This window comes from Haliotis rufescens, unplaced genomic scaffold (genome assembly GCF_023055435.1).
Source record: "Haliotis rufescens isolate VD_foot unplaced genomic scaffold, xgHalRufe1.0.p SCAF_4, whole genome shotgun sequence".
Lineage (NCBI taxonomy): Eukaryota > Metazoa > Mollusca > Gastropoda > Lepetellida > Haliotidae > Haliotis > Haliotis rufescens.
The window spans coordinates 45,474,906-45,490,954 of NW_025964112.1; the positions used below are offsets into that span (position 1 = coordinate 45,474,906).

Here is a 16,049-nt window from a genome sequence, read left to right on the forward strand (position 1 = left end):
ACCACCCTCGTCTAGGATTTTTTTAAAACTTTTTAAAAAAACCCAACAGATTTCGGATTCAAATGGAATTTTAAACGATCGAATCTGAGTTCTTATGAGTAGGAGTATTTCCTTTAAAATGAATCTCTTGTCTGTATACGTTAACGGGGGGGGGGGGGGGGGGGGGAGATTTGAAAACGTAAAATCATGTATTATATAAATTTACCACATTGTTTTTGACATATAATTATGTATACACTCTGTAAACATTGACAGCATCACTATCCAACTATTCTTCCTGTCAAAAAGGTTAAAATTGCCAAAAGGAATCTAAATATGTTTTTGTTTTCTGTGAATTGGTATTTCCTTTTAAAACTGGAAATTAAAAAGCTTATTTTTACTTGTGTACGAGAGTTTCGATAAAAAGATTTAAATTCCCATAAAACGTACAAGTACTTTTTGATAGGTACGGTAAAGACACATTCATCGTTTAAAGTGTAATAAATAATTAAATCAAAACAAAACCCAGCAGGCAAAGTGGTTCATTTACGGTAATTTATAACATTGAGATATTTAAATTCTGATTTACTACCTTCTTGTTCGACGGACCTCCGTGAGAAAGGGAGACAATCCAAACAAACATGGCTGACTTGGAACAAAGAACGGACTCCCGTCGAGGTAGTTGTATTATTGTTGGTGTGTGCTTAAATCATTACACATGTGATGCAGTAAATCATTACGAGTGAGAGTCTTTAACCGTTTGACCATTTGTTGTCTCACGTGCTACTTGTGGTCGTCATTTGTCAGATAGAGTTACTTCCCTTGTCACGACTGTCATAAATCAGTTTTAGACGGACCCTCTTTGTGCCGTCACGGTTGAGGACCCGTGTTATGATACGAAACAAAAGATCTCATTAGTCTAGTTACTTTCTAATGAGTACGAAGGAAATAGTTCTACCATTACGTAAAACGTGCCATCCATATTTTTAACAGTGAAAACTGCCATGGCGGTTTTCATTTTCTGAAAGCACGTGCATTCTTGTAATTTAAGATTACACTTGTTGGATAAAATGATAAACATTAAGGATATGAACTAATTATAAGAAGTATGTTTAAAATACGCATAGTGATAACTTTTTACACCCAGATACGCGAGTCCAGGGGGCGTGCGCACACTCCGCGCTCTCTCCGAGTATTTTATTTAACAATACTAAAGATACTCGTCGCCATAGGAACTACAGGTATGTACCCCAGGTACGTTTCTGTACGCAGAAATTTACCCAAGCCAAAATCAGAATACAGTAAGATACATATCTGTACTACCTGTGCCCACAACGACGCCTTCAGCCACAGGAACTCGTTACTGGTCAGTGAGTGAGTGAGTATGGTTTTACGCCGCATTTAGCAATATTCCAGCAATATCACGGCGGGGGACACCAGAAATGGGCTTCACACATTGTACCCATGTCGGGAATCGAACCCGGGTCTTCGGCGTGACGAGCGAACGCTTTAACCACTAGGCTACCCGACCGCCCTACTGGTGAGTAAATAAATAAATAAATAAATATATATATATATTTATTTTCTACTTATATTTTGGGGTTATATATTTTTCTTTACCGTTTTCTCTGGTACAATCGGCATACCACGTCCTGTTGTTGAAGCCAATATACTAAGAGCCTTTATAGACATTTAGAACAAATTTCATAACAAAAGTAATTTCTGGGTTTGTTCGGTTTAAGGTCTGTACACACGAGGACCTGGTTGTTTACTGCGAGGGAGTGGCCAGACCGACTTAAATTTTGTCTCCCATACTGAAAGCAGATGTTCCCGAAAAGAAAATATACTCTTGAAAATTGGATTGTATCATAAACGTTAACATAGGGGGTTGGCTGTAAACAGTCGCCGAAATACTGCAAACTTGAGGTCCAAAACGCAACTTTGATACCCGTATGAAATATAAATCACCATCGAATAACCATCATGTTTGTTTCATTTTTAGCCACCATCAAACATGGGTGTATACTTTCTTTTGCCTGGCAGTGTTTTTGTAACATTTTAACGTGATTCCAGAACAGTTTGTTACCGTCATAAATATATGAATATGTTATCATTTAGGTATCTGTACATGCCTATGTTGTAACATCTCCCCAAGCTGCAGTTTTATAGCTACTGTCGCACACCAGATCCTGTCATGATATTAGCTAGCCCCTGGACAACACAGTGATTCCAAATTTAAAATATTTAATTAAAACTTTAAGATTTATTTTCTTTCATTAAAACACTCATGCAGTGTTTCCCGTATAAATGTTACTTTCTTTCAATTGTCAAATTAGCCAGATTGGTCTTCAGGGCAGTCTGTCACATGAATTGTCAAATGTTTATGAAATTTGTAGGTTTGCCTGAACCTAAGTCAATTCGTATTGATCTGATGGAATAATCATTTGTTTAAAGGCCGTAGTTAACTTCAAATATTTGTACAAGTATCACTTGTCCCCAACTTGATTCAAATAAAACTGTTTTCTATAAAAAAAAATCCAGGGGGACAACTGTGTCAATGTGTAAAATCAGTCAATGTATATAATGACTGACAATTTACGTAGGCAATTCACAAAACGCCTAAACATTTCAGTTATTTTACAACTGGGAGTGGATGGGGGTTTGGGCCGGGGTATTCTAATACACAGTTTGTAAAATGATTTAAATATTTTGGCATTTTATTAATTCCTAAGTAAATCACATTTAAAACATTGATTTCACAGCTTGACTGTAACATGCATACATTGTACATATTATGTTTAAAGCTAAGTTTAAAAATATACCATAATCATTTACATATAACCATAACTGAAAATAGACAGCGACGTAATAAAATAGACTATCAATATCTGCCTCAGTGAAGCCTCTATTGTCCTGCTGTATAAGGCTTCACATCTCTGGGCATACTTTGAACAGGTCATGCTTTCCTATTCAAGTACGTAACAACTGACCGGACAGGCTATTAACAACAGACTACATATGTCTATTTGAAATCTTGGAATGCAAATTATGCAATTCAACATTTCACGCTTGACAGCTATTGAAACAGGTGCGTCACCCCCAGGCACCTATCGAGCCATATAAGGTAGTAATAATACATACCAAGCGATAAATATAAACGTTTATTTCCTTAATATATTGGATCAAAGATTGTATTATAAATCAGTAGTTTAGTCCTTCATTTACTTATTTATATCAAAATAATATCATATAACATTGTCTTTGTCTACATTTATATTTGATAGCATATTTTCATTTATTATATTTATCGACTGTAATAGATACTACTTTCTTAAACATAATCGTTATAATGTAGCCATCGCTGTCATTCGACACAAGACGCCATAGCATATAAAATATTACAAACTTTCCGTGTTATCATCACAATCAATTATATATATTTGTCTTTTGCAAAGAAATAAGATGTTAGAGAAAGAGGAATACTTAATGTTTTACATTCATGTTATAATCAAAATCAATTTAAGGAACGAAACATCGAGAAAAACGCGAGCCCTTGTCATTTGGAATATCCAGCAGAATAGAATATACGTCCATGAATATAGCAGCATGAGCTGAGATTGTAAAATAACAATAGTTACTGTTCACATTGCTCTAAAACAGAAAATATGTTCTTTCTTCTTATATTTCGCCCAGCAATGTTTTAAGGTTCCGGTGTCTCAGCTATTAAAATGTCACACGTTTTTGTATGGTAAGTTTTTCGTGTAATTACCATCACACTGAACATACTGACGCAATGACGTAAATTGTGTTGATTATGTTGGAGAACGAAACACTAGCGCAGTTTGAGATTCATCTGAAGCCGTGATACAGCGAACATCTTGAAATTAGTTGTGGTGCCAGTAGTATATAAGAACCTGTACATACCGGAAGTAAAGTGATTCATCCTTCATTGTAGAGTTCAAAATGGTGAGTAGACGTGACTATAGAGAAAGATTTCGTTTTATTAGATATATACGATCGTATTATTGTTGTCATGAACATGCACGGTGTTAAATTTGCTCCTTATCTTTCTTTTAGGCGAAACTTTCGGAAGATCAGATCATTGGTAAGTAGACACCCCTCATCCGAATATTACGACTTGTCCAGGTCCTGGTGTCAGCCGTTGCAAATATCTAGGCCGCGTTTTCATATCGGAAAACTAATGAGTGTTTGGGGTAATGGAGTTATATCCAATGTAAAAATAAATCCAATGTTTCAATGGGCATCTTTAGGGAATCGCGAGTTAGTTTAGATAAACGTAAATATCGATACACGTCTGGTATGTAAACAGGTAAACAACAATAAAAGTAGTCAAGAGACCACACCCATTTTCCTGTTGACGGGAAAAGAACAATCCTTACCTGTTACGCATGCTATTTTCTAGCCCTTTGTTACAACTATATGTGCATTGTCCGGCATAATATCAGGCTAGGCTTTCATATCAACTATTCTCTTCGACCTGATATTAATTTGTAGTTTGATGGTCATGTGGGAAAAGGACATGGCGGTCTTCTGGTCTATCAACTTAAGAACTTATGATGTGACATGTTATGATGAGAAGATGGTAAATCCCCACACCCCACACATCCCTACATTAATGATTTTTTATGCTTCTATGTTCTAGCCAGGGGTTTTGATTTATACAAATGTTGATGCAGTGGGTTACATGCAGAAGTTTTACCCTTGACCCTTATGCATTTCTGTCATAAGATAGTTAATTCAACAATTGAAATGTTTTGCATCATTACACTGCTGCAGATTATAAGGCTTATTAGAATGCATTTCTTATTTTTCATGAACTGCCCACCCACAAAACTTATTAATATGTTAAGCGCTGTCTTGAAAACAACATTTTCAACTCGGCCAGATTCCAACTTTTAGCACCTCCAGCAAAGTGAGGTCATAATCTACATTAGGATCAAGTTGTTGTTTTTTAGATTTATAACCTACTGAACATGCTGAAGAAAGTAAACAAGAATTCAAATTCTCCCTATGCAGTAAGTTTGGGAAAAAGTCATAAGAAACATGTAGGCCCCGTATGTTTTCTACTGGACTGTTACATTTCTAGAGGGACTGACCAGTCAGGGTGGTCACTTCTAACTACAAAACCTTGGTCACTGAAGTGCACATTGAAAAATATTGCATGCCCTGTGTACTGGTGTCACCATTCAGTGAGCGTTTTACTGATTCATGGTTACTTTATATTTTAATTTTTACCTTATCCTGCATTACTCCTTAATGCATTTACTGCTTTTTTTTAAACAGGATATGTTAAACTTTTTGTAAACGTAAACTTTTTTGTAAATGTAAACTTCTTTGTATTTATTTTACTAGTATTAGACAAGTACAATTTATAACTTTTTGTCTTTTCTAAGATGTGTTTGCATATATTTGATAACAAAAAGGGCACCAAGTGTTTAAAAACAGGTCTGAAATTTTGTAATTGAATTCCAACACAGAGTAATTGAAATTGAACCCTCGAAGAATCAAGAACTAGAGATCCCCTGACTGCTGACACAGAGTACATTGTACACCAACATGTATAGCTTGTCTGGAAGAATCAATGTTTGTATTTTCAGAAATCCAGGAGACTTTCAACCTGTTTGACCAGCGGGGAGATAACAAGATAGCAGCACACCAGCTGGGTGATGTTCTCCGTGCCCTGCAACAGAACCCCACAGAGAGTGAGATCAAGAAGTGTGGATATGCCTCCAACCCAGGTACCATACTAATGAGAGACTGTGAACTGGTGTTAAGTCGACTGTGTGCCACACTCCAGCACAGTGGTGACTTAGCATAACACCACTGCCATGGGCTAATTTGCATATCTCGTGTCCGGACTTTTCTCTTGTTTGTAAACAAACATGCTTTTTCCGAAATCAGAATAAAATGGACTAATACAAGTATTTAGGGGCGCTTTACATATTGTTTTGCATAATTATATAAATATGCTACTGCAACTGCGACAGAGAGTTGCATGACAATACATATTTATACATCAAAGTGACCGTACAGCTAGCTTTTTGTAGGGCCTCGATGACAGCACGTGGAGCTGTACAACCAATGTAAACATAGGATAACTACGCAAATGGAAATAGTTTTTCACAATTTAGGATACTTTCTCAACGAAAGATAACCATTTATCTAGATATGTAGACTTGTCAAAAATGAAACAGATGAAAAACATATACAATATCTTGAATGGACTGTAAGATGTGACGAATTGTCACATGGCGCTGGCCTGTGGCAAAGGTACTATGCTGGTCGCATGGAACTCTGGGTAAGTTTAGTAATGTCAGCTATTTTCTTGGTTCCTTTGATTGGCAGCTCTAGAACTCACAGGAAACACTTGCTGTAAAAGATTAAGGGTACACAGGAACTTTGACTGGTACTCTGCATGTGTGGAATAAGTAGAAAATGGTATATAAGTGAAACAGAGTGAATCATTCTGAAAGTGATTTTTCAAAGCGGGTATAAATGTGTTATGATCATAATACTCCATTCAAATGACTGGACCCGTGAAGATCCGGGTTAGAATAGGTCTTCAGCAACCAATGCTTGCCGTAAAAGGCGACTGTGCTTGTTGTAAGAAGCGGCTAACAGTATTGGGTGGTCAGCCTTGTTGACTTGGTTGATGCATGTCATTGTATCCCAATTGCATGGATTGATGCTCATGATGTCAATCACTGGACTGTCTGGTCCAGACTTAATTATTTACAGACCGCTGTCATATAGCTAGAATGTTGCTGAGTGCGGCGTTAAACAACAAACAAACAAAATATGACTGAAGTCTGATAACTTCACAGTTGGTACAGGAACACAGGTGGCCCAGTCCTCTAAGGCACCGTGATTTGCTGTGCAGAGTTGCGTCCCTTGGAGACGCCAGAAACCTATGTTTGTGGGTTCTAATCCCGGTTTGCCCTGATTATGTTTCTTGCTTTGTCAGCACCATACATGTGCTCATGTGTTTCATAAAAGGTGGTAAAAGGCTGTGATATAATTGGAGTACTGTTCAAAGTAGCATTAATCCCAACTCACTCACTCACTCTCATTTGGTTTAATGGTCAACATTACTGCTTGCCTCACATCAGTTTCAAGCCAGTTTGCACTGGACATTTCAGATGCTCGTATCTCCTTCGAGGTGTTCCTCCCCATCTGGCAGACAGTCTCCAAGAACCGCACAGTTCCACCTCTAGAAGACTTCATTGAAGGCTTCCGGGTGTTTGATAAGGACCAGAACTTCTACATCTCAAGTGCAGAATTGAGACATATACTCACATCATTAGGTAAATGCATTGTATATTGTATTATATATTGGTCGAGGGGGGGCACTTACGGGAGCAGTGTGCTTAATACAGAGGATATGGTACAGTCAGCACTGTTCAAAATTATCTAGACCTATACCTCATAACCTGAAAATATATGTTCAATATTTAGGGGTTTCCTAGGTTCATATAGCACAGAAGAAGACCTTAAGGGCTCTAGAGTTCCTAGATCATGAACACTGGTCTGCTTTTACCTTGGTCATCACACCTGTGGTTGTAACCCAACAGAATGGATTGACCTAAATACTGCTTTCCACAAGTCTGCCTGTTCCAGGCCTTGCTTTGAAGACTAATGTTAGTGACAAGCGCTTACGGTCAAGGGGAGATAACTCTAGATACATGAAGTGATAACGAATGTAAACACTGTCAGTGTGGGGAAATTCTAATATTGCAAAGTAACTGGTAAGTAATGGCAAGCGATTGTATGTTTGATACATGTTGCTAGGATATCTGGTTGGGTTGTGAGGATGTAAGTTTGAGTCTGTATCTTGAATAAACAAGCCATGTTGTAACGGGCTGTGTTACGATCTTCCAATGGGTACAACACTGACACCTTGATGTGACTTTCTGTCACCTCACTGGCTGTAGATGCTGACGGATGTGAATGTTTGTTGCAGGGGAGAAGTTGTCCGATGATGAGGTTGACCAGCTGTTCCAGGGACAAGAGGATGCACAGGGAAATATCAACTATGAAGGTCAGTAAAGGATTAGACTCCCAGCCACAACACACCAGGGATGACTCAGAGTGAATTTGTGGGCCATCTGCATCTTTCATTATAGTGCGGAACGTCTGTTGGTGTTTTTTCAACATGCAAATCCTAGATCAGGGATAGCCACAGCTATGACACTGTGTTATTTGACATGGAACAATGCCAGTGCGCTTGTGAGATGATTGTAATGGTGTCTGTGTAGTTGAATGATAAGTACGACTGTACAGTGGTACCATTAAACCGCGATACAGACCTTCAACACTACGTATTGTTAAATACTGTCTAAGTTTGTCAGTATATTGATACAATACGTAAATGAGTATTTCTTTGGCTTTTGCCATTAATGAAATACATTAAAATGTTCCTAATCTCAAACAAATACTTATTCTAGTGGTATTTGTCACTGTGTAACGTCCCTTGAGGAAGTGTCACTGATGAAGACTCTTGAAGATCATTCCCATCCAAAGGGCAAATGCTGACATATGGCACTATTTTGGTCTTACAAAATGAAGGGCAATCCAAAAGTAGAGGAAACTATGACAGTATATTAATCGCAATATGTTGCAATATGAATCACAATACAAGCCTAGGTATCCTAATATATTGCAGTACAAAATACCAAGCGATACAGAGACGATTAGACTCTTGTCTGCAAGGAAACTTGGTAACTAGGGTAATATGTGCTTCTCATAAGAGGCGACTTTAGGTGGATTGGGTACTCATTCTTGGTGACCTTGATAGCTTGTCATCATACCAGGTGGAGTGAAATGTTGCTCATCATATCAATCACTGGTTTGTCTGGTCCATGGCGCCATGTCATAGTATCCCAATTGCGTAGGTTGATGCTCATGATTTCGATCATTTGATTGTCTGGACCAGACTCAATTATTTACTGACTGTCGCCATGACTGAAATATTACTGATTGCGACATGATACAACAAACAGAACTGACTTACGTGGGTAGAGTTGTCTCACCTGAATTTCTGGTAGATTTGCCATCTCACTGGGGAAAAACATGGCATTGTAACATAGTTTTTGTCGATATAATCAGGTTCTAGGGTAGAAGTCCGAATGAGAGATAACTGAGATGAAGATCAGTTTTGCATATTATATACCAGATTGTGTGTCATTGGAAGTATCCAAAAATTTAATTATGTAGTGGTGATTTATCTTGCATATAATTATTGTACACAAATACAGTAGAACATGGATAGAGCAAACAAACGGATACAACGAACTGTTAAAAAATCCCTGATTTATCTCCTATATAATACCATATAAAATTTACAAACTCTCTATGGCGAACTGATATCTGATCACTGACAAGCCCATCTACCACTAATTAGTGACGTGTACAGCGAACTGACAAATCACACTCAGCCGTGAATCAACGGTGACGGTTCAACCTTGTTAAACTTGCATTATGTTAATCTTTAATACCTGTACATGTAATTGGACTAATCTTGTCTGTAAAACAAACATTAAACATATAATCTTTACAAGATTGTGTCAAAGTGTCAGGTTTTCTTGCAAGATACGAGCATACATGCAGCATATGCAACATAAGATGGCGGACGTTTCCGAGCAAAAACGTATATAACGAGCTGATTTCTCTGGTCCCTTGTAGTTCGTTATATCCATGTTCTACTGTACATAGCTCATAGGGAGCTCTGCTGTTATGAATATATAGCCGTCTTGTAGCCACACATTTAATTTGTCGACAGATTTCATCAAGATGGTCATGAACGGATGAGCTTCTATGGATGGCTGCTGAAGATTGATGGAAGTCAACATCCTGCCCAATTCAAGTGCAGTTCGGACATCAACGCTCATCTCAAATTGAGATACACTCAAGGGCATAGTGGAGACTTTGAATGTATTGTAAATACTTAGACTGTAAAACAAGAGAAACACCCAGCATCAATAAAACATCATTAACACAATGCATTGTCAAAGAATGAGACAATCTGACACGAACAGTCTTCTGGATCATTCTTGTTGTAATTGTTTTCAAATATCATGTCCACAAAATTGATTCGTTTTTAGCGCTGTTACTGAAAGCTTTGTGTTGGTGCTCAAATCGAACATATTTTCCAGAACCTTTGCTATTTGGCTTTGACTGATTTTCTTGTTTTGCAGTTTATGTTAGGTTTGTGTTCATTATTCCACCATTTATCACTTATGCTTGTGCAACTTCCATGTGCATGACGCTATACTCTCTTGACCAATATTTCCTAACCATGTTGCAATCTCCAATTGCTAAGTTCAAAATTGTATGACATGTCTTTCATTGTGGTACTGATACATGTGTATTTACTAAAACATTGAATTGACATCCATTCTCCCTTTAAACAAGCTTTATTGGACAGCATCCATATTTTCATTGTCGGCAGTGTTCCTTCCATGCAATGGATGAGTTAGTTTATGTGTCATGTTTCGCTTTCATGGCTTGTGCAGTATTGAAACAATAAAGAATATTCTTGTGATATTTCAATGTTTCATCCCATTTTTAAAAGAATGACCTCATTTTCGAAAAGTTGATAAGTGCTGAAATGCAAGAACTAGGTAAGGAAACATTTATATACATTTAATGCTATATTTATACCTGGTATATATCATTCCATACATTTGTAGATGTTAGAATAAAGGCATTATTAGAAGAAATGTTTTGTGTATTGGATTCTGTAGCCCTGACAGATTTCAACATTAGGAGTTGTTTGTTGTAAGATGCAGAGAGACCTGAAATTGAAGGAGTATTGCTAAAAGAGTCATACTTATTAACACCCTTGAAGTATTTTTCGTCTTTTAAAAAGATGAAAATCAAATGCATAAAGCTCTTTCTCATATCTGAGTAGGGGCGGTCGGGTAGCCTAGTGGTTGAAGCGTTGGCTCGTCAAGTCGAAGACCCGGGTTCGATTCCCGACATGGGTACAATGTGTGAAGCCCATTTCTGGTGTCCCCCGCCGTGATATTGCTGGAATATTGCTAAAAGCGGCGTAAAACCATACTCACTCACTCACTCACTCACTCATATCTGAGTAGATGTTGGGAGGGGCGGGATGCAAATGAAGCGTGCTGCTCCTAATGAAATGTAGCCCACGTCTTCAGCAACCCATGCTTGCCATAAGAGGTGACTATGTTTGCCGTAATCATGGTGTGTATCATAACTGATTTGACTAGGACCCATGAAGATCCGGCTTAGTATTGGTCTTCAGAATCCCATGCTTGTCAATAGATGTGACCAAAAGGATCGGTGGTCAGGCTCCCTGATTTGGTTGACGCAGGTCATCGTATCCCAATTGCATAGATCTGTGCTCATGATGCCGATCACTGGATTGTCTGGTCTGTATTCGATTATTTACAGTTATTTAGCTGGAATATTGCTGACGTTAAAAAATAAACAAGAAATTGTGGGCTAACTGATACATCACATTCATTAATGGGGAAGTTGGAGAGTCAAAAGGCACAATTATTCGCTGTGAAGAGTTTGGTCCTATTGTGCACAGGCATGCCATCATAGATTCGTGTTGATTAAGATTCTTGGTTTGTCAGCACTGTTCCATGCCATCGCTGTCCCTTGCCCTCGGTTTCACGTAGTGAGTGAGTGAGTGTGGTTTTACGCCGCTCTTAGCAATATTTCAGCAATATCACGACGGGGGATACCAGAGATGGGCATCACACATTGTACCCATGTCGGGGATCGAACCTGGGTCTTCGGCGTGACGAGCGAACGCTTTAACCACTAGGCTCTCCGACCGCCCATCTGTTTCACTAAGGATGCGGTGCATTACTTCAGCCTTTGTCTCTCAATCAGCAGATATGACTGATACACTGTTGAAAGCAGCAAGGGATCATCTCTTGCTCACTCAAGTTCTGGGCCCCGTTCCACAAAGCGATCTTAGCGCTAAGGTGATTGTAACTCCCATTCTTTAACACTGACTTACGACAGTCGTAGCGCTAAGATTGCTTTGTGGAACGGGGCCCTGGTTCCAAGATGGTGTTGAGACATTGATATCATCCTGATAAATGTTCAATATACCCCAATACATGCCGAAGAGCTGGCACAGAAAATGTATATAAACATGATATGTACTGAGACATGGTGCAAAGAAGCAGACAAAGCGTACAAGTAACTATTGTCATACAACTACAAGACATGATCTCGGTTTCTGCATTTCTATATGAAAATAACACTTTGTGAACAAATAAAAATGTGTTACGTCAGAAAAACAATACTGTATAAAATAATGTCTGTGGATATATATCTCCAAACAGTATTCTATTTCAGAGAATATTTATCTGTCTACCACTGTATAATGATCCCACATTTCGAGGTCAAACCATATCCACTGGTTAAAGGAGGACTGTATGAAATAAATACGATTCCCCTGACATTAAGTCCAGTATTCTATCAGGGTTTTCTTCTGAGATTCAATAGATCCCTTCTACTCATTTAATACTAAAGGTTTGATATAGCTATTAATAGTATTCACTGTATACAACATGTAGTCCATAGTAATGGTAAGTATTCAATATAACATCTTTAATTTTCCTAATGACTTTCAAGCCGTGAAGATCCGGGGTAGAATAGGTCTTCAGCAACCCATGCTTTCCGTAAAAGGCGACTATGCTTGTCGTAAGAAGCGACTAACGGGATCGGGTGGTCAGGCTCGCTGACTTGGTTGATGCATGTCATCGTATCCCATGGATATTGCAGGGATCGATGCTCATGATATCAATCACTGGATTGTCTGGTCCAGACTCGATTATTTACAGATCGCCGTGATAAAGCTGGAATATTGCTGAGTGCGGCAACCTAACGACTTTCTCATGCTACCGCATCAGAGGATGGCGATTTTGCAGTTCTATAGATCCATTCTATTTAATCGGCCATATATGTCCGCTTCTCCAAGGAATGCTGCACCTATTCCCTAAGCGTATCATGTAGTACTGTTGCAGTATCTAAAACTGCATCATACAAATCTTTACAGGATTCATGCCACACAGTGTATCTGATATATTATGTACATTGTATGGAGTAAATGTAGAAATGTAAGGACAATAGATGAGTGAGTGAGTGAGTATGGTTTTACGCTGCTTTCAGCAATATTCCAGCAATATCACGGCGGGGGACACAAGAAGCGGGCAGGCAATAGATGAACGACTGACCATTAAATATTTGTGGTTTAAACCAATACTCGTCACGTACACGACACATATTATCCACACTGATATGACTAAGAGACCGACCATTTACTTACCTGGTCTTGGTAGGCTCGGGGGTCTTATTTCGGTCAGTCAAAACTTAATTTGTTTTCTCGGAAAGGAGGAGCAAATAATTTTTTTCACGACACATTTTAATTTCATCCAGCATGTCCGGCAAACAGTTTTATCTTTCTTGAAAACCTGAGGCAAAACTATTTATTTGTGGTATTTTCTGGAACATATGACTTATGCCGCAGCCCTTGAATATCATAGTCAGTCCCTAAGATGCAGCACATGCATACTATACGTATGTCAACAGAGAAGTATCCGATTTTAAAGCGTTTGCCTGTCTCAAACATGATTGATTCACAATTTGAACAATTTTGTGTTGTTATCGTGTTCTTCTCTACAATCAATAATGTGAAAGTGCGTGTCCTTTAGAAACAATCAAAAAGAGGAACAATACCTTCAAGTTCATTCACAAACACAATACGTTCCTTATGTAATTATATTGTAACTCGAATTTATTTTAATACAAGTGCTTTGGAAGAACATACTATCTTCAGGGAACGTGAGTTCTGCGAGTTCCGTATCTTCGCATCCAACTTTCCGCATCAGGTACACATTCCAAATCCAACTAAAGAACCAGACAAGCGTCAGGTTTGACATTTTGTAAGCAAACAAATGGATGGTGCAGTCAATATCTCGAACGTGTTTATACAAACTCATTTTGATACTTTTTACCCTAAATTCGTCAGGTTACGCAGCATAGTCTTATACTAAAATATGTGCTAAATAAATCAATTGTGGAAATATGGATCTAAACCGGTGATACATTTTTTTAATTATTCTTGATACTCACTCGTGTCCAAGATATAGTTCTGTCAGGTGGCGTTCAAATACTGTTGAACACAATCAACACAGGAATGCCACGCAAACAAACATTCCCGAATAGCACGAGACACCAGTTCAGTGTATTCCTGATGTGTGTACAAAGTTGCATGAAGAAATATTGATGGTTTATGAGTTATGCTCCGGAAACGAAACGTGACGGAAGGTTGGTTTGGTGTTTTACGCCGCACTATTCCAGCTATATGACGGCGGTCTGTAAATAATCGAGTCTGTAACTAATAATAATCGACAATCCAGTGTTTGATATCATGAGCAACGATCCACGCAATTTGTAGCGATGACATGCTTCAACCAAGTCAGCGAGCCTGAACATCCGATCCCGTTAGTCCCCTTACAACAAGCATATAGTCGCCTTTTACGGCAAGCATGGGTTCCTGAAGACCTATTCTACCCCGGATCTTCACGGGTCACGTGACGGAAGGACCACGTTTTTACATCCCCTGTAAAACTTCATTTGTGCGTGCATAATAAAAGCAAACCATTAAAGTAAATGTGCATGTACAATTATGTAGTTTAGTATGCGGTTAAGTCATCTGTCATGACAGAAGTTTTAAATTTATTCACAAACCCCTTTTTTTGGTATAATGGTCGTGGTATATGACATCTACATTGTTTGATTAATGCACAGTTCAAAAGGGTCGGGGTATTGATGATTTTATGTTCTTGTTCAGATTACATCCCGCCGTGATATTTGCTGGAATATTAAGCGACATAAAACCGTACCCACTCACTCACTCACATCCGAATTTGTTTGTTTGTTTGTTGTTTAACGCCGCACTCAGCAATATTTCAGCTATATGACGGCGATCTGTAAATAATCGAGTCTGGACCAGACAATCCAGTGATTGATATCATGAGCATTGATCCACGCAATTGGGATACGATGACATGCATCAACCAATTTTAAGTCAGCGAGTCTGACCACCCGATCCCGTCAGTCGCCTCTTACGACAAGCATAGTCGCCTCCATCCGATAGTCGACAGTATACAATAGCCACATGCAATGGCAAAATGGGGTTTCATTTACGGTCTCAAATAAATTAACTTTTTAAAATATTTTAGGTAGACCTTTGACAAGACACAATTACATGACATGATTATATCAAGCTATGAAACACAGAAATGGGATCCAAATAAATATCAGTCCTCTTATCATCCACGCAATCCAAAATCCGAAAATGTGAAATTCGTATATATATATATGAAAAATAAGGAAATGTGTTGATGTGTTTTGTTTGTGTAGGCATTTGTCCACAACATGAAGGGGCATGCATATACCACTTTATTTCAAGGTTGAAGGCGGTAGTTGAGACAGCCACTGATGCATAAAGATGTTTGCATAACACTGTATGCGTTTGTCACTGTAGGCATTATAAAGGTGAGTGTTCTAACGATTTATTTCACATTTATTGCTTGTCGAAGTCAGCGGGTTGGTTTAAATCGTAATGCTTTTCTTAATACCACGGAAACACGTGTCGCGAGGGTATATACGTATATTCATCCCCATTCGGCTTTGAAATTAAGAGAATTTGATAGAATTAGTTTTATTTTCATTATTTACAACTTTCTGAGACTATAGATCTATGTGTGAGGCCACAAGCTAACAGTCAGGCCTGTGCTGTGCGCATTGCCCAACTGCATGATTGAATGTGGGCCAAACCACGCGATGTTATCAAGCGAGAGTCAGTCTGCGTGCACAGGTCCCCGGATATGCTCGGTAACGTAATGGGTCACGAATATCGTACCGATACGACTTAGTGTACTGTTTTAGTGTATCAAAGTGATTTCAAATTGTTTTACAATGAAAATATTGCCAAGGAGAGAGAAGAGATATAGCTCGCAAAAGCATACCCTTAATTGCCACGGCTTTGAATCGAA

General features: G+C 38.5%; 1 protein-coding gene across 1 annotated transcript; it reads left to right on the forward strand.

Moving 5' to 3' along the window:
• The first annotated feature begins 3,830 nt into the window (after positions 1–3,830).
• Positions 3,831–10,714, forward strand: LOC124152159 (myosin-2 essential light chain-like). Its single transcript, XM_046524965.2, has 6 exons — positions 3,831–3,945; positions 4,057–4,084; positions 5,598–5,738; positions 7,140–7,304; positions 7,961–8,038; positions 9,779–10,714. Exons 1-6 carry the CDS (start codon positions 3,943–3,945, stop codon positions 9,805–9,807), a joined length of 444 nt encoding a protein of 147 aa, XP_046380921.1. The 5' UTR covers positions 3,831–3,942; the 3' UTR covers positions 9,808–10,714.
• Positions 10,715–16,049: the final 5,335 nt, after the last annotated feature.